Here is a 24,315-nt window from a genome sequence, read left to right on the forward strand (position 1 = left end):
AGCATGATGGCTAGAATAAAAAATTTGAGAGAATCCTTGGGTGACTTTTAGGTGACCATTGATACCTTCCAACATGCTACAAGTTTTGATGTCTCCAAATATGACCCTAGGGGCCATGGGATGGATGCTCATAAAGCTGAAAGACCAATGTACAATTACTCTCAATCAATTGGTAAGAAACACCCAAATCATCTTTTCTTGAAGGCATGTGCCTATTGTCAAGATTGTGGGAGAGAAGGAAGGCGTCTCACTTGTAGCTTTCTTGCTTGCACAATGGGGGAATACACACACAGGTGGAGGCTGAAAACAGTTTTCCTCTTATTAGTTGTGTAAGCCAAAAATAACTCTAGTACATAGAAATAGAAGAACCCTATATATGGGTCTCAAACCAAACTCAACTAACTAAGGTGGCATACTAACTGAGCCACAAACTAGAGTAGATAAGGATAGCTGTCATCTAGCTATTATTCATGGGCAGTGTATCAACCGCATCTGCAACTAACAAGTCGGTGACATAAATGCACAATGGTCACCTTGGCATATCACGAGTGGAGCTCGATATCTCAACACTTCCCCTTGAGCTCAATCCCAATTCCTGCACACCAAGTAGTTCTCTGAACTTGCGCAGCTTCTCTGCGCCCAATGCCTTCGTAAATATGTCAGCTACCTGATCCTCTGTGCTGACATAAACTAGATCAATAAGACCTAGTAAAACCCTCTCCCGCACATAGTGATAATGCACCTCAATGTGCTTTGTTCTAGCATGATAGACTGGGTTATTTGTCAAGTGTATACTACTCATGTTGTCACAATAAATGACAACTGGCCCATCTGTAGGCTCATGCATATCATAAAGTAGCTTATGCAACCAAGCTATCTCATATGCAGCCATTGTTGCGCCCCTGTACTCAGCCTCTGTGCTCGACAAGGCAATTGTAGGCTGTTTCTTTCTGCTCCAAGTGATTGCAGCACTCCCAAAAGAGAACACATATCCATTGGTAGATAGTCTTTATAGTTCTGGTATGCTTGACTAGCAGTTGTCCAATCTCCTAGAATAATTGGCCAGTTTATCTGAGGTCCTGTAAGATAATCATTCGAGCTCCATCCCCTTCTTCTGTGAATCTGATGATCAAACCCATCATATTCACTAACCAACTGAGGGGGTTGAGAGATAGAAGTGGCAGGAGATGGAAGTGGAATAAGTAAAAGTGGATGAAGAGATGGGTAGGAAAAATCATAAAATGAGAAATAGTTTAAAGAAGGAGTGGCTAAAAATTTTAGGGAATCACTTAGGAAGGGTGTTAATTGATAAATAAGAAAGGTAGAAGGTACATGAATGGATGGAGAAGGACATGGTGAAGAAGGGGAAAATACTCTATCTTCAATAAAAGAGCAGTATGTAAATATGGGAATTTGAGAAAAATATTGAGGTTGGAAAAGAAGGGGTAAGATGGCTGTGGAATTGGTTTGATAGAGGAAAAGATATATATCATAACGGTGAGCCATTTGTTGGTAATACAATAGGGTAGGAACAGAGGGACCTAAGATAGATCTTCTCTGATAGACATAAAAAAAGGTGGAATCAAATGGATTATTTTTGGAAAGATAAGCTAAGAGATCCACCCTCAGTTGGTTAGTACTCTGTACATAGGCAAAAGCTATTTTCTCTGTCTTTGATTCAGGACCACAAAATCAATCATGGAGTGCCAGGAATTATCAGGGCAAGTAGCCACTTTGGAGGAGTAACTCTGGAACATGTCATCTATTCGCAACTTCAAATAGTTGACATACAAAACAGCTTGTAAAACCACGTCTCCCACATACCAGGCTATATCCACTTCATCTGGAATCAATAAGTCTCCCCATAGATACATATATGACATCAACATGGTATTGGTCGTGACAGAATCTTCAAACACCATGCGGACCACTTCTATCAGCAACTCAGGAGACCAAGCCCCACTCCAACCATCCTCTGGAAGAGGAAGATCCATCGTTGAAAGCTTCATGTAGAAGGCCAACTTCTGTAGTTGATAGTGGATAAAGAAAGAATGGTCTGAATGAACATATTCGTGGAATTGCTCAAATGTAGACCATAACAGATCCATCCTGGACTGCAATATTTCCACTTTATCTTGGAAAAGAGGACACAAGGTAGCCTATCTCTGAAGAACTGCCAAGTCCTGTTGTGAGAGAGAAGGGATCAGGGGAACATTAGGGCTTGGAGGAACAGACCGTGACTTTGCCAGTTGATCTTGCAACTACTGGATTTGGGGAGCTTGTGATTCCACTGTGTCATTAGCAGTCTGTAAGGCTGAAAGTTTGACATCGAAGAGAGTTTGAAACTCTTGCGCTTCTTTGGACATCCTCTCCTTCTCCTTTGAAATTCTAGTGACCTCTAATTGAGCTTCTGTTAACTAAATCTTCAAAGAAGATATCTCATCTCTTTGGGTTTCAATCAGTTGGGTTTGTTGTTCCATATGTTTGAACAGATCTGCTAGTGTGTCCTTAGCAAAGGCTAACTAGGATGTTGCCTTATGGAACTGGTCCTTAGACTGCATCAGTTCTTCATAAAAGGAAGTGTACAGCTATTGAACACAGGCTGTGACTGAAAGTTCAATTGAACTCTGGATGTCTTTACATAGGAAGGGAATGGCATCTCCCGAGACTAGACTGTTCAGTGAGGGAACTGATATGTCCAACGAACCTTCTCGATGTGCTCTGAACAAGTTGTTACAGGTGGATAAGTAGGGAGATCACTACCAGATGTAGTAGGATTTGTAACTAAAGGAAGAATTGAAGGAGCTTTATCTGCTACCCGCTTCAAGCGTTTGTGTTGTATGACCAAGGGAGGAGGAGAATCCAGATCCTCTATATCAATTGGTTCTGACTCATCTGAAGGTGGAGGAGGAGGTACCAGATCAGATGGAGGAGGTGGAGGCACACTCTTCTGTAAACCTGAATAGGTCAAGAAAGTAGACAGATAGGATCCATAGGTGACATTGGTAACATTGCCCCTGGTTACTTTTATGAAATGTTGATCCATTTTAGTGAGTAGGTAAGTGCTCCAATCAATAGCTACTCCTTTTAACACTATCCTTGAAGCTGTAAAGAGCTCTTTGGACAAGTAATGGGATGGCGTCTTGGCAGGCAGAAACCTGTCTTGGAGAAACTGACAGACCAACTTCCACACAAGATCAGTGAATCATGGAAAAGGAAACTCCTGAAGAGTTGATCACCTTCTTGACATCCAGGATTTCCCTGGTCTGTTTTTGTAACAGCTTCAAAATCTCATTGTTAGAGAATAGTTGTCGAGTTGTAACAAAGGCCTCTCCTTTGTAGGGAAAAGACAAAGCCTTCCCTAACCCTCGAGGTGTCAAAGTCATGGAAGTACCCTGGACCAGTCCCGACTTCTTGCTGTAGGAGGCCAAAAACTCATCACACATGGATGGATCCTCTGGAAGCAATGGAAAGGAGGCAGCCACGAAAGTCGCAAGTCCCGCCTTCGTGAGAGGCTCAAAAGTGAGTAGGGAAGAGTAATCCCTATTGACCAGTGGGACATACAGGATAGGGGGAGGAGCGTGAGGCACCATTCAGATGATAAACACACACACCACAACACAGACAGTCACAAAGAATGCTTGCAAAACAACCAAAAGGTGATAAAAAAGAAATCAATCCAAAAAGAAGGACACTCATACAAACATAGACGAAACTAACCCAGGTACCACCCCAGACAATACACATCCTGGAAAAATTTTGGCATGACCTCTACACATATGCGATAGCTTCATGCGATGCAACATGCAAGCACCCAAATCCCCGTATCAGGCAATAAAGAAAAAAAACTACACACCATACCCATAATCTTAACACATGGACAAATCAAACTACCATAAAAATGGACATCAAGACTGGACCATAACCGTGACCATAAGTGGCAACTAATAGACTTTTACGTGCCCAGCCCACGAAGAGAGTTTATTAAAAAGAGGGAAAAAGTGCAGTGAGGGAAAATATTTTAATGAAGGGTTCATTTTAATAAATTATTAACAATGGGTGACATTTTATTAAGTGATAAACCTTACTAAGAAAACGGCGGTTCTTTCTTAAAATTTTAATTACAAATTATTATGTTGAAATGGTGTTTTAACGCAACCTGGACTGCGATGCCCAGACTGGGTCTCTAAATGCAAATTCCTTAATTAAAAATTAAGAGTGATGTGGAGCACTTTTTTGCCAACGCATGCTCTTGTGAATGACGGCTGGTTCATTTTTATCATAAATTAAAGTGCCTCTTAGGCGCATGTAGCGCATGCAAAGTGAACGGCTGGTTGATTTTTATTATTATGAAATGGTGTGTTTAGCGCGAATGCGCGTGAAAAATGTGGGTGAATAAAGAATTCATTTTAGCAATTAAGTTGTGATTAAAGGAAAAGTGAAAATAAATAAAGCACATAAAATAAATACCTGGAAGGGGTGTGTATGCAAGGCCTGAAGGCGCACGGAAGAGTCCCCCAAAAGGAATGAATCCAGTAAAAGAAAAGTAAAGACCACTGAACGGAACAACAAAGACAACACCTTAGTGGATGTGTTGATTTTTAGTTTTATTATTATTTTAGTATTGTATGATGAGTTATTATTATGTTTTTTTTTTAATATTTTAGGGGTATTATGTGTGGTGGTTGGAGTTATGTGTGGTTGTCTGGATTTTTTTAAATAAATTGTATGTGGTTGTGTATTTATTTTATATATTTTTTTCAAAATGAAGAATAATTAAATATGGATATGGGATGAAGGAAAAAGAAAATTTCAGCCAGTTAGGAAATATCCACAATTTAGGGTTGAAAATAAGATGGGGAATTTTATAGTGGAGTGTTGTGTGTTAGTCTTTTTTTAAAAAATTGGCTTAAATAGGGGTACCGTGTATAAAAATATTTTAAAGTGAAAAATAAATGGAAAAAGGTCAGGGGATGAGTGGAAATTTTTGGAATTTTTTGAATTTTTTCTGTACTTATTACTAATTTTAAATGATTTTTTTATATTTTTGAGGTAATTTTGGAATAAATTGGCAAATATGGAAATTTTTGAAATTTTAAGGGTGAAAATTTCCGGCTGAAAATTTTCCAAAATTTTTCAAAAAGCTAAGGGAATTTTTAGAAATTTTTCTGAATGGAAATGAATTTATAAATTAATTAAAACAGTTAAATCAGCTTAGTTTGGTAAGTATGGTAAAATTAAGTCATGTAAGTCCTGGAAGTCTGTGTAAATCATGTAAGGCAGATTAAGTCAAGTCAAGTTAATCAAAGGGAACTAGGTTAGTCTGGGTTAGTCAAAGTCAGGTAGGTAAGCTAAGTTAAGTCAGTGGGGACTAACCTAAGGGGGGTTAGTGTAACTAGGCTAAAGTTAGTTGAACTAGGGTAGGGTTAGTGTAACTAACTTAGGGTTAGATTAACCTAACTAGGGTGAGGTCAACTAGGCTAGGGTTAGTTGACTAGACTAGGGTTAGCCTAACTAGATTAGGGTTAGTTGACTGGGGGGGGTAACCTAACCACAATGGGGTTAGTTAACTGGGGGGTAAACTAACTAGGGGGGTAACCTAACCACAGTGGGGTTAGTTAACTAGGGGGGTAACCTAACTAGGGGGGTTAGTTAACTTAATTAGGATTAGGTGAACTAAATTAGGATAAATTAAACCTAATGAGGGTTAGGTTAGTTAAATCTACTTGTAGTAACAGGGAAGAAGGAGGGGGAGGTGGAGGAGGAGGAGGAGGAGGAGGGAGGTGGCTGGCAGCAGTGAGGGCAGAGGCGCGGCGGGGACGACGAGGGCAGAGGCACGGCGACGGCGACGAAGGTAAACGGCGGCCGACTCGGACGGAGGCTGGTCATCGACAGCGGCACGGCAGAGAGGGACGCCGAGGGCGGGCGGAGGGGAGCCCATGGGAGGTGGCTGGCGGCATGGCCAGCGGCGGCGAGGGCAGAGGCGAGGTGGCAACGACGAGGGCGGAGGCGGCGACGAAGGTAAACGGTGGCCGACTCGGGCGGAGACTGGTTGTCGACAGTGGCGCGGCGGAGAGGGACGCCGAGGGCGGGCGGAGGGGAGCTCGTGGGAGGAGGCGACTTGCGGAGAGGGACGCCGAGGGCGGCGGAGCTTGGGGGCCTACAGGAGAGCGCCCGAGGGAGGCGCAAAGGGGGCGGGAAGGAGGGGAAGTAGGGGAGGAGGGTGAAGGGAGGAGGGGATGGAGGGTGGAGAAGGGAGGAGGGAATGGAGGCGGGAGGGACAGAGGAGGCGGGGAAGTAGGGAAGGAGGGGAGGAGGGTGAAGGGAGGATGGGATGGAGGCGGGAGGGATAGGGAGAGAGAAAGAAGAAAAAGAAGAAGAGAGAGAGAGAGAGAGATGGTGGTTGGGATTCGGGGGGGAGGTGCCCGTTGGGTGGGTGGTTTTTTAAATAAATAAATAAATAAATAAAATTAAGAAATAAATTAATTAATTAAAAGAAAGAAAAGAGAGGGAAAGGTGACACGCCCCCGTCCCGCACGCATGCGCGGGGCGAGGGTAAAAAATTTGCGGTGGTGAGACCCGACGGGGCGGGGACATCAACACGCAAGTTGCAGACGCGACGGGGGCGTCTCGGGATACGGAAAAATGAAAACGCACGCGTTCACGGGCAAGCGAGGCACGCGAGAACACGAAAAAATAAAGAAAAATTAATAACACATAAACTGTTCGTCAAAACGTAAATTCGTAAAAAGGAAAAATGGGTCGAGAGAGGAGGGGAAAATGAGGGAAAAGTAAGACGAGGTGTCCGGAGGAAAATGAGGGCGTTCACATGGGAAAAATGCAAAAAACAAGCCCGAAAACACATATGGGATTAATATCGGAAAATCCGCTCGCCGGAATGCAGGGCACAAAGAAGGAAAAAGGTGCAGAAGAACGTTTCCAACAACCATATCACATCAAAATAGAGTTTCGACCAAGAGAGGACGCGTTCACATGGGAAAAATGGAAAAATGGCACATGAAAACGAGGTCGAAAATTAATAACAAAAAATCGGTTCACCGGAACAGAGGGTAGAAAAAAAGAGAAATGTGCGAGGGAAGGGGGGGGCATAAACTGTCACATCCAACTTGAGTTTCAGGGGAATTAGGAGGGGTTCACAAGCAAAAAACACAAAAAATACAGTAAAAAACACGCGAAAAAATTAATAACTAAAAATTCGGCAGTCGAAAAAGGGGGGAGGGAAAAGGAAAAAGTGGGGGAAGGCTAGTAGGACACGGCTCTCAAATCAAACTGGAATTTCGGTGAAAATAGGACAGGTTTACATGGAAATTTGTGAAAAAGAAACACGAAAAAAACTCGAAAACCCGCAAAAATTAATAACGGATGAACCGTACATCGGAATGACACGGAGTAAAAAGGAAAAATGTCAGAGAAAAAGGGTAAGACAGGTCTATCATGTCAGATCACCGGTCCGAAGCAAGCAAGATGCATACACATGGAAAACTATCCAATGTACGCAAAATACTTTAAAAATTAATAACTTGAGAATCGTCGATCGGAACAGGGGTTGGTAAAAAGGAAAAATGGTCAGTTCAAAGGGATGAACAGGGCTATAAGTTTAGATTGGAATTTCGGTGAACGTAGGGTGCGTTCACATGAAAGGACAACAAAATCAGGGAAGGAAGGAAAACTGCAAGGGAACGGCCCCAAGGGGGGGTTGAAAATGGACGGGTGGGTGGGGAAGGGACCCCATCAAGGTAAAAGCAAGGCATGCATAGATGCATTATCAGGTTAAGGCAAATGCAGAGGGGTATACAATGTAGACATGTAGGGACGCGTCCCCACACTCAAAACCTTAACGATAGGGTTGACTGAGCAATAGGGACCTAGTACCACACCACAGACCAACCACTAACGTCCCCACACTTAAAATATGGCCGTCATTGACAATAGAAGGTGTAGGGTTAGAAAAACTTGGCCCATGTTGTCGAGAATCAAGGTTGACTGTCGATGGCACATCCACTGTCGTTGTCAGCTGCAGGAGGTACCAAGGTATCTTCACAGCACACATTCTTCGTGGCAGGGACCACGCGGCAGCACCCAGGGAGGTAGCTGGTTGAAGGAATCGCAGGAATTTCTTCGATAATGAAGAATATTGCACTCAACTCACAATCACTCATATGGAATGAAAGAGCAGGCACTCGCCCCATGACTAATATCACTCGAGGAAATAATGATAAAAACCCAGAGCTCACACCTAGTTTAGGAAGTGACAAAGGAATGGTACAGAGAGAGTATGCCAGGGTGCACAATTGATGGTGCATCAGTGCGTCCAACCCATCTGGCATAGGTGCAAGGAGAAAGGCTAGGGAGCCTTGTAGTACAGTGTATAGAGCACAGTGATGTGTCATGTGTTGATGGCAGAGACCCAGCCCATGGGTACATAGGAAAATGGAAACATACCTGACTCCAAAGGTCGTAACATCCCTCAATCCTCACCTCTCGGTAATTGATTGAAGAAACTCCAGTCACAATCAATCCACCCTCTGTCTCACGCTCTGTTGAAAGATACAGAGGGCAGTCATGTCCTGAAACCCGTTGATGTAATCCTCATAGTCACTTGTGCAAAGGTTGTATGCCATGTGCGCATTTGATGGTGCAACTGTGCATCCCGCCCAATGCCGGCATACAGTGCTAGAAGGAAGGCCAGGGAGCCTTATGGTGCAGTGCACAGAAACAGATCGTGCTTTTGTGCATTGAGAGACCCTTCCCGTGCGTGCAACACCCCATTCACACATCTCACCTCTCATTTGATTTGAAGAAAAAGACTGGTCACTCACCCCACCCTCTGTCTCACTCTCTGATAGATATAGAGGGCAGCCCTTACTCACATCCCCATCCTGTTAGGATGAAAGCTCACATCACTCCAGGGGTTGGTGATGAAGATCATGTCGACTGTTGGTGTCATCAGGATCTTAAGGAGGAAGCATACCCAGGGAGGCAGCCTTCAAATCGCGTACGTCAGTGATTTGTAAGAACAGGCGTTTGTTAAGAAAGGCAAATGAACTGATGTTGTAGAGACAGCGCACCAAGGAAGGTGGCTTCAAATTGCTTTCTGAAGAGGTTCTGCTGGTGAGTCAACTATCCCAAACTGCAGGGTGTTACCACCTTTTCCACAGTCAGCTTCTCGCCCAAGGGTGTTTCCACCTTTTCTTGGAATGAGGCTTGTTATGACAGGGAATTTCTTCCTTTTCTCCCATAACAGTTTTGTTTGTTTTTCTTTTTTTTTCCTTTTTTTTCTTTTTTTTTCATTAAGAAAGAGAATGGTAGAAATACCATATGTCAAGACCAACCTCGCCACTGTTGTTGGATCAGACGAGAAGAGAACAATGTCGGGTTGAGGTATTTCCACGAGAGGGTAGCAAAACAAGAGCGCCTCATGAGGAGAATCATCATGGCTATAAGAAGCACGACAAGAAGGACAGTGCGACACCCAAAAGGGAAAGGGTAGGTCGACTGTTATTGTCAAGATCCCCAGGGAGGGAAGTACTTTTTCAGGTGATAGCCATTGATCAGAAAAGGATCATCAGAGGCATCAACGGTCTGCACGTGAACAGAGCCGTTAGGATTGACAGGCAAGTACCTTGTACGGGCCCATCCACCATTGTTGGAGCTTGCCAGGAAACTTGCCAAATCTCGAATCATAGGCTAAAACAAGATCACCTTCTTTGAACTCCTTGTGCTTGATGAAATTGTCATGATAGGCCTTGCGTCGCGCTTGAGTGGTTTCCATGCACTGTAGGGCCATCCGTCAGATCTCATCCAAGCATTCCAAGTGCAGGAGATGACGTTGCAGTGACTCACTATCTCCCAAGCGTTCTTTCACTGCCACTCGCAAGGAGGGAAATTCCAGCTCAACAGGGAAGACGGCTTCTATACCATACACTAGCTGAAAAGGGGTCTGTCCTGTAGCTGCCTTATGGGAGGTTCTGTATGCCCAAAGGGCTTCTGTAAGTCGATCATCCCAGTCGCGACGATGTGCAGCAATCATTCTTGTCAGAATCAAGCAAAGGATGCGATTGGTGACTTCAACTTGGCCATTGGCTCTCGGGTAATAGGGAGTGGACTTGCGATGGCAGATCTTATACAGCTCAGTCAGCTCCTCCATGATTTTATTAAGGAAATGAGTCCCTCTGTCACTTACTAGCTCGAGGGGACTGCCAAAATAAGTGATAATATTCTTGTACATGAACAGGGCTACGTTGTTACCATCGTCCCGCTTTAGGGCTTTAGCTTCACACCACTTTGTGACAAAATCTGTACATACTAGGATGTATCTGTTCTGCTTCCGTCTGGTAGGTGGATCAATGGGACCCATGAAATCAATCCCCCACTTCTCAAAAAGCTTTAGGGAAAGAATGGGTTGCAGTGGCATGGCACTTGTTTTGGTGGGTTTCCCCATTCGCTGACAAGCATCATATCTCTTGCAGTAATCATAGGCGTCCTTGTGGAGGGTCGGCCACCAGTATCTTGCTACTAATAGAGCCTTCCTGGCTGTCACTTCTCCTGTAAAGTGTCCACCACATGGTTCGTCATGGCATGCTTTCAATACTATGCCGATTTCATCCCCTGCAACACATCTTCACATCACTTCATCTTTGCCTTTCTTGTACAATGCACCACCTAGCAAAGTATAGGGGGTTGATTCTAATAGAAGCTTCTTCCTCTCACGACAGATGCCAAGAGGATATTGTTGAGTTGCCAAGAGGTTGGCTATGTCTGCATACCAGGGAGTAACTGTTTCAACTAGAAACAAAGAAGCATCAGGAAGGTCTGGATCATCATGTTCCTCTTCTTCTATTTGTTGGATCCGTTGATAGATGATCGGCTAAGACATGGGAATGACCAGGCTTAGTGACTACTTCAAAGTTGAACTCCTGGAATAAAAGCAACCATCTCATCAGTCGTCCTTTAACATTTGCTTTGTTCATCAAGAAGGACAGGGCTTCATGATCCACATAGAACTTAAAATGTGTTGACAATAGATAGTGTCGAAACTTCTCCAGCGCAAACACCATTGCCAAGCACTCAAGCTCTATCAACTGTGTAGTTTCGTTCCCTATCAGTGACCTTTCGGCTTGCATAGTATATCGGTTGATCTAATTTGGAGGGGCCCTTTTGACATAGGATAGCAGTTAGCCCTTCAACTGATGCATCTGTGTGCACATGGAACTCCTTCGTCCAATCAAGAGGTTGTAAAATAGATGCATGGATCAGACACCGTTTTAGGGTTTTAAAGGCCTCTTCACAATCATCTGCCCAAAGGAAATCGGCTTCTTTCCTTAGGATCTTGTGTAGAGGGGCTGCCTTGGTTGCAAAATGTGCAATAAATCTTCTATAATAGCCCACATGGCCAAGAAATCCTCTCAATTGCTTGAGGTTTGTTGGTGCTGTTAAGGCGGCAATCTTTTCAATCTTTGCTGGGTCTATTGCAATTCCTTGTGCAGAGACAATATGGCCCAAAAGAACTCCTGAGGAGATACCAAAGACACATTTGTCGGGATTGAGAGAAATCCCACACTCTCGGCATCTATCAAAACATTGCTCTAGGTGTCCCCAGTGCTCACGGATCAAACTATAGACACAGAAGTCATCAAGATACACCTCAATGAAATCATGTAGATGGTTCTGGAAGGCAGCCATCATTACTCATTGAAAGGTGGCAGGAGCATTACAGAGCCCGAATGGCATCACTCTGTAGGCATAGGTCCCCCATTCTGTGGTGAAGGTTATTTTGGATTAGTCCTCTTCTACGATTTGGACTTGGTTATATTTATTGAATCCATCCAAGAGGGAATAAAGCTCATGGCCTGCCACTGTGTCCAACAGTTGGTCTATAAAAGGGATGGGAAAATGATCCTTCTTCGTCTTCGAATTGAGCTTTCGAAAGTCAACATATATTCGAAGTTTCCCGTTCTTCTTGGGTACTACCACAATGGGCGAAACCCATTCATTGTTAGCCACGGGATAGATGAACTCAGCTTCAAGAAGTTTCAATAATTCAGCCTTCACCATAGCAGAGTAATTAGGATTCATCCGTCTTTGTCTTTGCCTTACAGGTTTGGCATTAGGCTCTAGGTCAATGTGATGTTGGCATACTGTGGGATCAATCCCCTTTAGGTCTTTATACAACCAAGCAAACACGTCTAAGTTCTCTTTGAGTAGGTCTCGAAGGACCACTAATTCCTCTTCTAGAAGATTGAGACCCACTTTCAGGTGACGTTCAGTACCCTCAGCATCCGGGAATGTTACTTGTATTTCACCTTCCACTTCGCGGATAAATGTCCCACGGATTTCTTCTAGGTAGAGGTCTGACTCCTTCAAGAGAGTAGTATCCTCATCTGATATTCCACTAGAACCAGTGTCCTCCTTCTGAACAGATGACTCATTCGTTTGTTTAAGTTGCTGGAAAGGTATCAGAGCTTTATTTGCTTTTGTTTGAGTGGTGACCTCTTCAGGACTCAAGGCTTCATCTTCAGAGGATGCGTCCAGGAATGTCACATAGCACGGGCCTGCTAGAGGCCGTGGCTTTGAGGGCTTGTGTTGGCAGGGGGCATCATCATCATCTTTTCTCTGGACTGAACGATCAGGGCGACAGGAGCCACTAGTGAACTTAATTTTTATGCTTTTAATCCATTTCTTATACAGATTCTGCATACTTTGTGGTCCATTGATCAACCCAAACAGAACCATGGTCATTTCATCCAGTACCTTGAGATATTCGGCCTCTAAGGGCTCTGTAGGAACATCAACCAGATCATCCTCTATCAGAGGGAATTCTTCATCTGCACTTTCATAGCCTACTTCATTTTCTTCCTCATCAATTTCATCCTTATCCTCTAGAGGCTCTATCTCTACTTCTGTAGAGGCTCTATAGGAGAACAGATCTTCTGCCTCTACATGCACTTCTGCTTCTGTCACCAGTTCTGACTCTGCTTCTGCCTCTGGCTCTGGCTCTGGCTCTGGCTCTATTACTGTCTCTGTATCTGCTCTGTCTCTGTTCTGTAGTAGCCGCTCTGTATTTGCTCTGCCTCTATACTAACTCTGCTCTGTAACTGTACTGTCTCTGTACTGCTCTGTCTCTGCGCGATTGTCATGTAACAGGGAGAACAGTACATCCATGCTTCTATTTCACTGTTAGAGGTTATTTCAAAAATTAATTCTAGTTGAGACAGGAGGTATTCTCCCATGGATAAGGATTTTACTTCCCTTGGCAGTTGGCTTACAGTGCCCACTGTTAGGGACCGTGCCTCTGTTTTCTTAGGAAATATTTGCTTAACAGCTTCTTCATCTCCTGATGTACCATCTGTTGCCTTGCTAGAGGAGTCGGTTATGACTTCAATGGATGTGGATCCATTGCCTTTTTGCGATCCATACAGCTTTAACACCACTTTGTTGGGTCCTCTTCCTAGGGTTAGGGTTCCTTTGAACCAGTCCGTCCTTGCTCTTGCTTCAAAAAGCCAAGTTCTTCCCAATAGCAGAGGGTATGAGGTCCCATAAGAATTTGGTTTGACCACCAAATATGTCAGCCAATAGTCTCTTCCTGCAAGGGTTGTTTTTACATATGGGAGGATGTCCAACGGTTTGACTCTACTTTGGTTTGCCAATCGAATAAGCCACTGTGTAGGTTGAATTCCTTGCAACCCTAAGTCCTTCATTGTGACATCCGTCATTATGTTTACTAATGAGCCTCCATCAATCAATGCATCTGAAATGAAGCATCCTTCTATCCATACACTAATCTCTGGGGTTCCAGGATCTAGGAAGGCATTAGCCACATCTACTTCCTTTATAGGCTCCGGGGCCTTATTGGTCTTGGTTGCTATTGAAGGAGCGATCCTTAGTCCACACCTTCGTGTCAAGATGCTTTTGAATCTCTTTTGACAGCTTGGAGATAGCATCAACAACTTCCGAAATATTAAGTTTGGTTTAAAAATGTCTAGGTCTTTGACCAAGTCATAATCTTTGATAGGATCCACAGGCTTCTCCAGCCGGTAGGGAATGGGGCTACACCCATTTTCATCTTTTCTTTTTTTTCTAACAATTGTTGCATCGGCACTTCTTCTATTTCTGGAAGTGCTTCGGTATCATCTATCTCTTGGGCCTCTGATCCTGTCTCTAGGACTGTCTCTGTAGCCTTCTGTGGCACTGTAGTGCTCTATACTGCACTGTTCTGTTTTGTACTGCTCTGTCCCTCTGTAGGTAGGTTGAACTTCACAATCTTAGCGGGAAAATTATTTTCATTCTGAACCACTGGTTCCTTCTTCTTGATGCGCGTAACAGCAGCAACTTCCAACTCTACCAAATTGGAAGCAGGCTCTTGTACCTTCTGTTGGCTATAAGTGGCATTGGCCTTTACAGGGGCTGGACTGGGATAGTCCTTTGCAGTGTGGCCTTCTCCTTTGCATCGATTGCATAAGGGCTTGTAATCCACTGATCGTCTAGGGTTTGGACAATTTGGGGAGATATGTCCCTTTTCTCCACACCTATAACATTCCACCTTTGATCTCTGACCACCGCCAGACTGTCATCCTCTGTAACTTTGAGAGGGAAACCTCCTTGGACCGAAATCAGGACCAAACTCTCTAGGCTTGGGTCCAATATCCTGTGTTGTCATTTTAGATTCCAGCAAGTTGAATCTTGAATTTTCATCCTTCTGTCTTCGTTCATGCATCTCTTTCAGAGAGCAAATATCCTCTGTATGGTTTTTCTACAAACAGTAGGAACAGAAGGCTCTAGGAATGGTTGGTTTTCAGGTACATTCAGTGGCTAAATGTCCTGCTTGATGACACTTTCCACACCATGTATTAGAGCGCATCACATCTCTTCCGACTCCCGCAGGAGTGGATATATTGGTAATATTCACTTTCAGCATCTGTACCTGCTTCGTAATCACATCCAGAAGCTCTTTCTTGATACTTGCAATTGAGTTGGATAAGTAGTCCTTTAGATTTTCACCTCCTGAAGTCCTCGTGGTAGGATTTTGGGAAGCTTCTGTAATTACTACATACACTGGTTGGGTAGATCCAGAAGGTTCTCTGCTTTGACTCTGATTCAGAGCTCCTGTTGCGTAGATCCAGAAGGTCCTCTGCTTTGACTCTGATTCAAAGTTCCTGTTGAGACTTGGGGTTGTTGATTCTAGTTGGTAGGGTTCCACTGTTGTTGATTCGCCATTGGAGGATTTGTTTGAGGCCGCTATTGTTGTGGTTGAACCATCATTTGAGGCACTGTCGTCTGCGGTGACCACACTGGATTAGGTGCACTATACTGCGGTACTGTTTGCATCTGGGAATAGGGGTAGGGGACTGTCCCTGGGACTGCATTTGGTGGGTATACCATTCCAGGCATGGGAGGAGGTAAGGCTCCTCTTCCTGGAGTCATTGATAGCCTTGCTTCAACTTGAAGGAGTTAAAGAGGAGGCAGGAGAGAAATCCCAGCAGTCACCGCATCTTGATATAGAGCAATCCACAGAACCATCAGCGATCGGGGAGAGTAGGAACTGCAGGCTACCCAAAAGGCCGCTAGGGGACAAGAGAAGAAGAAGGCCACAAAGCCCCTAGCAACAAAGGAGAGAGAAGATGAGGAAGGAAGAATGGGCAGAGCTGAAAAGAGCCCAAAAAGAATTCAAAAGGGTGGAAGAAGAACAAAAGAGAAAAGAGGAGGAAGAAATGAAGTGAGAGAAGAGTCACAAAGAGCTGAGGAGGAGAGGAGAAGGAGAGCGAAAGAAGAGGCTAAGGAGCTAAGGAGAAAGGATGATGAATACATGGCAGAGGCCATGCACAGGTTTGTAGAGGAGACCCACAGTGCCAAAGAAATGGCCACCTTGAGCCCACGGCACAAAGGCGAACCAAGCGGCAATGCGGAAGCGGCCCCTGTTGTTGCAGCAAAGAGCAAGGCCCCACTCCATCCCCTCCCTTTAACTCTTACACCTCAGACTGCCACCACCACCTCCACAACACAGGAGCCAACGCTTGCCATGGACACCAATTAGCTCATGTCCATGATGCAGTTCCTGGTCACAAAAGTACAAGAGAGAGTGCCAGGGGCAGGAGCCAAAAGGCCGACTACAGCAGACACTGAGTCAAGGCAAGACCCAAAGCAGTAAAGGTTGGAAGCATCCACCACCATAGCATCACCAACAATGCCCCCAACTGCGGACTATGATGCCTATGTAGCTCACGGGGGGTTCACTCATAGTAAAGAAGACATGTCACCTACGTGCAAGGACTTCTAAAAAAAACCCTATTTATGAAGCTTGTAAGACTAATATATCCCCCTATTTAAGGTTATAAGATATATACATGTATGACTTTTTATGTATCCCCTTTCTTAAATGTAAGTCTTCATAGAACATATACTAACTTTCTTTTTAAAAGTTGGAATTATCCCAAGAAATTAAAAGTATCAAAATGGTCATATCACAAAGTGATTTATGTAGTGGCACTTGGATACCATCGAAGTATGTGTCTCAATGTCTTTGAGTGCCCGTGCCCCCTTACCACATGAGGAGAGAGAGTAAGGGAATCAAACCCGTTTATACTTAAAGTGACTACACCAAGCAAACACCAAGCTCTCTTTGGAAGAAGGGGAGTTGAATCTCTCTACCAAAACCATGGGAGAGTGCCAACTCCCCCCCTCCCACACTATGATTAATACAAATCAAGAAAAAAAATCAAACAAAAATTAAAGATTTAATTTTTTTTCTAAGAAAAACTTGGGTTTAACCTCTTACCAAGCACCTTGAAACTCCTGATATTAACATCTAGTTAGTAGTCACAAATTACAGTACAAATGAATGAGTGAACTTAGCAAAGAGTAGTAATAACACACGCATCACATGTATGTGTTTAAAAGTACTTTCCTTCATAGATATCCTTGAATGAAATACATGTTGAAGTTACCTCCAAAACTATAATGCTACAATGTACTTTGCTTCATTACCATAAGATTATCAATACATATACTTTTCTTCACCATCAAAGGATTGCCAATGCAACCATATGCCTTTTCTATTGCATATTGGTGGCTGAGATGGACCCAAAACTACTAGCTATTGCCACGCGTGGTTGTGCTTCATGCACATGAGTGATGGAGAAAGCTTATAACCTTAAAACTCAAATTACACCCAAAATGGTCATAAATGTTTATGACTCTAAAACTCAAATTACACAATAACTAAATGACCATAAAATTTATTTGATATTTCTTGGTAGCATGTATGATGTATACATAGCAGCTTTCAACCTGCAAAGAAAAACAAGATTATTAATTTAATACTAATGCGTATTGACAACACATTAAAACTATTATAGATTTGTGTTTTACTCTATGCACTTCAAATTACCTTATGTATCTTTTACATAGTCATTGAAGATCTTATAGTCATTCGGATCAAGTTGATATTTCTTTGATATTGGATCATAGCTCAAATTTGCCAAAGCAATTATAGATTCCAAGGACACTGATTGATTATCAACAAGATCATATGTGTAGCTTGTGCTTCCTTTGGTTTTTTGATACCATGCTAGATGAATCTCCACATTTGGCGGATGATTTAGAATATCAAAAGGGCCCCTTGTCTCTTTCATACCATTTCCTAGCTTCATTCTCATACTCATTACTCTTTCAAGGTACCATATGCCTTTCTTGACCCCTTGACTAGTATTTACAACCTTGCCTTTTCTTTTGAGCTTTGTATTATCTCTAAGTATAATATCTTCAAATAGAACCGCACAAGCATATCCTATTCCAAGGCAAGTATTGGTTTGAGGTTTTGACTTCATCTCAAATGAGAAATATACTCCACTTTTTACCCTTATTAATCTATCCTTTGATAACGTTGGATTTCCATTCAATTGGCTCACAAGTGTGCTCTTGCACAAAGTCTTTCCATCAACTTCCACAAAAGGTGATATTTGGCTCACCACATTCTCCTCATTGTCAACTATAGAATCCATGACATGGCAAAGCTCACTTTGTGCAATTATATCCTCTTCATCAACATCCAATATTGTACCCATGATTATATCAACAAAATCATCCAATGAAACTTCTTCTTCTTCTTCAAGATTGTTATGTGCATTGTTTTCAAGATGCTCTAAGATATCTTTTTCTTCCCATGAGGCACCCCATGAAGCTTCACCTTCCATACCAAGCTCGCGACACATGACCCTTGCTTCTGCTAAACCCTCCTTTAATGCATATACAATTTTCTCATCAGTACTCACAACCATGTAGTCATTTACATTTGCCAAAGGAATGCCATGCATATGATTCATATCAACCCATATGTTTCCTTGCTTTGAGTGAGCTGCCGAAAAACTTACATTTGAACTTGCTTGAAACTCTGAAATTCTATTCAATGCTCCCGCACTACTCAACAAGTCACAACCATCATAACACCTCTCATTGCTAACCATTCCACCTACTTTACTAAAGAAATTCTCACAAGCATCAGATCCCGTAGAAGATAAAGGAACTGCCAAGTGACTATATGTGTCTCTGAAGATCTTTATGAGAAGAACCATAAAGTGACATGACAATTGGATGTCCATGAAAGTTTCTCTACTAATGAAGTTATGCTTGAGTGTATATACATCATGCTTGGTGATCCACATGCGCCAAATCCTAATAAAACATCATAAATCAATTGATTAATAAGACATAATGGTGCTACCATAGCAACAACATGAACATACAATATCAGTTAATTATTTATATATGTTCAATAGATAACATGAATTCTGTACCTAAAAATGAAGGATACCATTTCGGTAGCTTTCACATGCTCATACAAGTTGAGCGTAGGAGATAGAAAAATATCAATGTATGTTGCCACAATTGAGAGATACACCTTTGTACCAAGTGTTCACTCTTGACAATGATTGGATCCCATCTGCAAGAGCTCTAAACAATTTTGAACTTTACATCTGGCTATCCTCTATGCCGATCTCCAATTTTGTCTATCTTTTCTCTCTATATCTCCTTCTTGCAAACCATGATCATCAACCTTGAAACTTTGATATACCAAGGCTACATGCTTCAAGGTGACAAGATCATTACCAAGCACTAATCTTTTAGATGCATTATCTAGAGGATTAATCATCTTCTTTCCATTATGTATATAATCTTGGTCATGTAATCCAATGATGCTTCCATCATCTTCCATAGAAGCTGTGAATGGCCAACTTTTCCAAGGAATTGAGTATCGAACACCTGTAAGAGAGCTATAATCTTCAACCATAAGCTTTCTTCACCTTGAATCTCCATCAGAAGCATGACCAAGTATTGGTCCAATCACATTTTTCACATACATATTCCAATGAAAATTGACTTATTTCCATTGCTCCTTGATGGACATAGAGTCAAACCTATTACAAGTTAGTTGTATAAGAATAACTAAATTTGGCAAGCATTCAGCAAGAGGATTTGCAATCAATACTCTTGCATAGTGGGCAATCACATTATGCTCAAATGCATCAACAATTCTATGATAACCATTTTCACCATCTCCAACAAGTACTATGAAATTTGAAATGCATGCGTGATCTATCTTCTTTCCACAAAAACCAACAAGTTGGTCATCTCTTGCTATCCACCTCACCATCCTCTTGATCATAGTCTCATCTTTAGCAACAATGCCAGGTACACTTCCCATGCAAAGCCCATTTTTCAACATATGATGCTTACATGTTTCTGCCACATGCTTGAATACATCCTCTCTCAATCCGGTCCTATAACAAAGAGCTTTTCTCATAGCCCTAGATGTAGTTGAAAGATGTGGACCTTGAAGATTCATGGAGAGAAAGTTATGGAATCTTGTACATCCCCAAATCTTAATAGTTTCAAAGAGATTTTTTGTTGTATCATAATATCACTTTCCTTGACCCACTCTTCCTATGTTTTGAGAGATGTTGATGAAAAAGTCCCACAAAGCTTTCTTCCCCTCAAATAAGCCATGCTTATGTGCATTCACAATATCAATGCAAAACTTCTTTACATCTCCTCGTACCAAGGCTTGATAAACACTTTCTTGAAGACTCCTCACCTTTACACTCAAAGTAGCAACCTTTGTCCTTGTGAACCATATTTATTTTTTGAGTCATCGAACCATTATGTTTTTAGTCCTAGCAATTCTCAATATCTCAGAATGAGTCAAGTAATCCAATCTTCTACCACCTCCAGTGTCTCTTAATCCTCTTTCCCCTCTAGAGTGCATGTCTCGATACACACACATGCAAAAGTCTCTCTCCTTGGGAATGGATGCACATGATGAGCACTGGAGATTAGAGAATGGAACTCCCTCCAAACTTATCCGCTTGCAATCATTGTGATGAAATGTGCCATTGATCTCAACAAGCTCTGTTCCCAATAAAATCATTGCCTTTGTGCTTGGCTCACAAGTCCAATGCACACCTCCTCTACTACCATCCAAGAAACACTTTACATTGATCATGTGGTTTCTAAACTTATATGATCCTTGCCAAAATCCCCAACAAAGAGTAGCAAGCAAACTCGCCTCTGCACAGTACATAAATTCTATTGTTCTCTTCATAGAATAATGATTATTAAAAGAAAGACAAAAACAAATCCATAATGCTAAAAAATACTAAGACTTGTTAAAGTTGTATACCTGAAGATATTTGTGGCAACTTAGAACCTGATGCATTGGAAGTATCTACATGTCAAACATAGTGAAAACTATTAGTTACAGTAAAAATTTCATTGTAAAAAAAAAACAAACACCCTTTTCTTGAATTAAGTACATGTGGATTGGATTGGTTTAAAAAAACCAATCAGATTTCTTTGATTCTTGTCCAAGACCATGACTTTACTTGGGCGGCCTACTTTCTTAAGCTCATCACCATCTCCTTTAGTAGCAACTTTCACATGAAGCTTTGATTTCATGTGCTCTATCATGCACAATCTCAAAGAATCTGTCTTTGGGAACAATGGTAGTCACTTATCATCCAATGGACACCTTATGAAAACCTTTGACAAGGTAATGTAGTTTCTCTGAGTTTCAGGAACAAGTTGAAATTCTAGATCATTCTCACTTCCAAAAGAAGAAATCTCAAACATTGCTTCATCTATTTTTGTTTATTTTGTGTATTTATTTCCTCCAATGATGGTGTGACTCCAAGCATGTCATGCCTTTGCTTCCCTTTCTTATCCAAGCCAATAGCTCATAAATGAGATAATGACTTGATATGCGAGTGTGTGAAATTGTGTAGAGTATCATGCCCTCCTTGACCATAAGAGCATTCACACTCCTCACACCAAATTTGAAACAAAGCTTTCCCTTCCTTATCCTTAGACATAAGCTCAAACCTATCATGTCGACCCATGGATTTTAGCTTTTCCTTAACGTTCTTGATATCCCTCTCCCACCTTTTTATCTCAGATGATATGGCAAAAAGACTTTTTAGTCTATTTTTTAGAACATCTTGGACAACGCTCATAGCATCCCTTGCTGACTCCATCCCATTGCTAGATACATGAAGATCACTAGCTCTAGCTTCCATGGATGGCTCCGACTCATTGCTAGCCCCCTCTAAATTCACTCTTTGACGCTTGCATGGTGACTCACTCTCCTCTCTCAATCGAGTGGTGACATCTTCTACATCAACTATCCATCTCTCCTCTTGCTTTGCTCCAATAGGAAGCATTCTAGAACCTCCCAAAAAGACAAAGTCATTTGAGATGAGACTATCAAGGACAATCTCCTCTCATAAATCTTATAGGTTCCTCCTTCTTTGAGAAATACAAATCCCAAAACATGGCTTTGATCTGTACCCTCATTTAGACGAATTAATATTTCCTTTCTTGCCATACTTATCCAAGATCAGCAAACTACACACCAAGAGGTTCCCACTTTGAATGCTAAAAAATCAATGTAGACAAACCAAGAAAGCAGCTGTGCACTCAAGATACAACATTGGCACATTGCTAGGGGGTTGTTCTTGCCCATAATAAGCTCGAAACATAAGCACATAAGTTGAAAATGACTACCCAACAAAAAAAGGATTAATGACTCAAAATCACAAATTTCTAAAGTGGAGACAAGTGAATACCTATGGTGTAGATGTCTTAGTGGTTTTTGTTGGAGTTCCCATCCCCCATGTGCTCATGTCTAACATGAAACTCAGGAGCCACCAGTCCCAAAGCTCCTTGCCCAACCACTAGAGAAAAAACTTGTAGAAACAACCCCCTTAGACAATGATCAGAACACTTAACTGCTTACTGGATTTTCTGTCATGATTGGAACATAATTAGAAGATAATCAGAAATATTGGAACATAATGGTCTGCACTTATGATAATATGGTTTGCACTTATGATAATATGGTTTGCACTTATGATAATACTTAACATTTTTCAACAATTATATGAAATATTAGCAAGGATGCCCCCATGTCACCAACATTATTTGGGATATGCATTGATCAACTTGAAGAACTCATTCAAGAGCTTGCATGGATGGAAGGATTACATGGTCTTGCCTTGGGACAATGGAAAATATTGTTGCTACTATGACATCCCCACTAACATCATCAGCTTCTATGATATCCCCACTATGACAATGGACTAGCTACTATGACATCCCCACTAATGTCATCAACATTAACGATGACATCCCCACTAATATCACAACTATGTTTAAAGTTTTGCAAATCCAATTGCACATAGTTAGCATTAACGATCATTTTTATATTTCGCTACATCATTACTTGGTTTGAATCGATGAGAAGAAGAATGACTATTACATCCTAAATCTCGAACATACAAATATAGCATGTTGGCATCATTCCATATCATTTCATTTTAAATCAAAACCTAGACTAGTTTATAAACAACATAAATATAGGTCATCTCAATACTTAGAGATGCCAAGGACTTAGTAGTCTGTCACAATAGTTATCCCTTCTAAGTGTGGCCCCCAATCACTACATTAGAATGCTATCATTATACTCCTTTCTATGTCCTAGATGTGTTGTTTACAACCTCAATACTTATCCATGTCATTTACCTTTATAATTCATGTTACTTATGTCTACCTTACATGTGTTAAATCCATCATGAAGAGAAAAATTGTGTACATATTCAAAAGAGCTCAAATTAGACTAGTAAGGGAGACCCTATTGAATGCTCTAGTCATATCAAAAGAAATATTGGTGATGAGTGGTGAGCATTCAAACTCCCTTACTCAATTAACTCTCTCCACCTCTCATTTATCAAGCAAGATTACATAGCATTGATAGTACTACCACATTGCAGCATGATGTGTTTGAGAGAGAGAGATAATCTCTTGTTGCTAGAAAAATTGCTAGTACTACCACATTGATAGTACTACCACATTGTAGCATGATGTGTTTGAGAGAGAGAGATAATCTCTTGTTGCTAGAAAAATTGCTAACATGGTTAATGGAATAAGATATGTAGGCTATTTCTTTTTCTTGACCCACATTGGCATAGATTCTAGTTATAGTGGCCTGCCAACTACCTCAATATTGTATAAAGAAAAGAAAATATTATAACTACAATTTTCCACATACAATCTTTATATTTGTCTCATGTTGACCATTCCGATTTGGTGCAGGCCATGCAAGGGTAGGTGATCTATGCAGAGCTCAAAGCTACCCAAACGGAGCTCGATGCTGCACCTACCACACGAAAGGAAGGGGTGCTTCTATAGAATAATACCTAGTCAAAGAGCAAGGAAGCTCATTGATGTAGGAGGGAAGCCAAATCAAAGAGCAAGAAAGCTCATTGATGTTGCAAGAGGGGCTACCATAAATGAATGTATTTTGCAGTATCAGAAAAGAAAGAGGCACTTCTACAACACAATACCTGGTCAAAGAGCAAGAAAGCTCATGGATGTTTTAGGAGGGGCTACCATAAATGATGTGATGTATTTTGCAACATAAAAAAACCAACCTCATATCAATTTGGAAGAAAATTGACAATCTGAGTACAACTAGAGAAGTTGTCTCCCTGTTGATGTACAATAACATACACCACATATCTAGCCATACCAAATACCATTGTAAGGTGTGTTTACAACCTCTCTATCACCAAGGATAGCACATCCATTCACCAAATCAAGAAAAAATCTGATATGTGCTTTGCAAACTTGCTCATACTAGACATCTTATAAAGTGTAGACATTTCAAGGACAATGTTCTGAGTGGAATATACTGCTCCTGGATCACTGATCTTGGCAAGAAAGTATCATCAAAGAGCTGTGAAAATCCCT

General features: G+C 41.7%; 1 protein-coding gene and 1 pseudogene across 1 annotated transcript; both read right to left on the bottom strand.

Annotated features, from left to right (window-relative positions):
- Positions 1–17,405: 17,405 nt before the first annotated feature.
- Positions 17,406–18,677, bottom strand: LOC148035954 (uncharacterized). Its single transcript, XM_087678871.1, has one exon. The coding sequence runs from the start codon at positions 18,675–18,677 to the stop codon at positions 17,406–17,408; it is 1,272 nt and encodes a 423-aa protein (XP_087534997.1).
- Positions 18,678–19,393: 716 nt separating this feature from the next.
- LOC148035955 (uncharacterized) lies at positions 19,394–20,278 on the bottom strand (annotated as a pseudogene).
- Between the last annotated feature and the right edge of the window lie 4,037 nt (positions 20,279–24,315).

Source organism: Lygodium microphyllum, chromosome 5, assembly GCF_053477565.2.
Source record: "Lygodium microphyllum isolate KBCC chromosome 5, Lygodium_microphyllum_v1.1.10, whole genome shotgun sequence".
Classification (NCBI taxonomy): domain Eukaryota; kingdom Viridiplantae; phylum Streptophyta; class Polypodiopsida; order Schizaeales; family Lygodiaceae; genus Lygodium; species Lygodium microphyllum.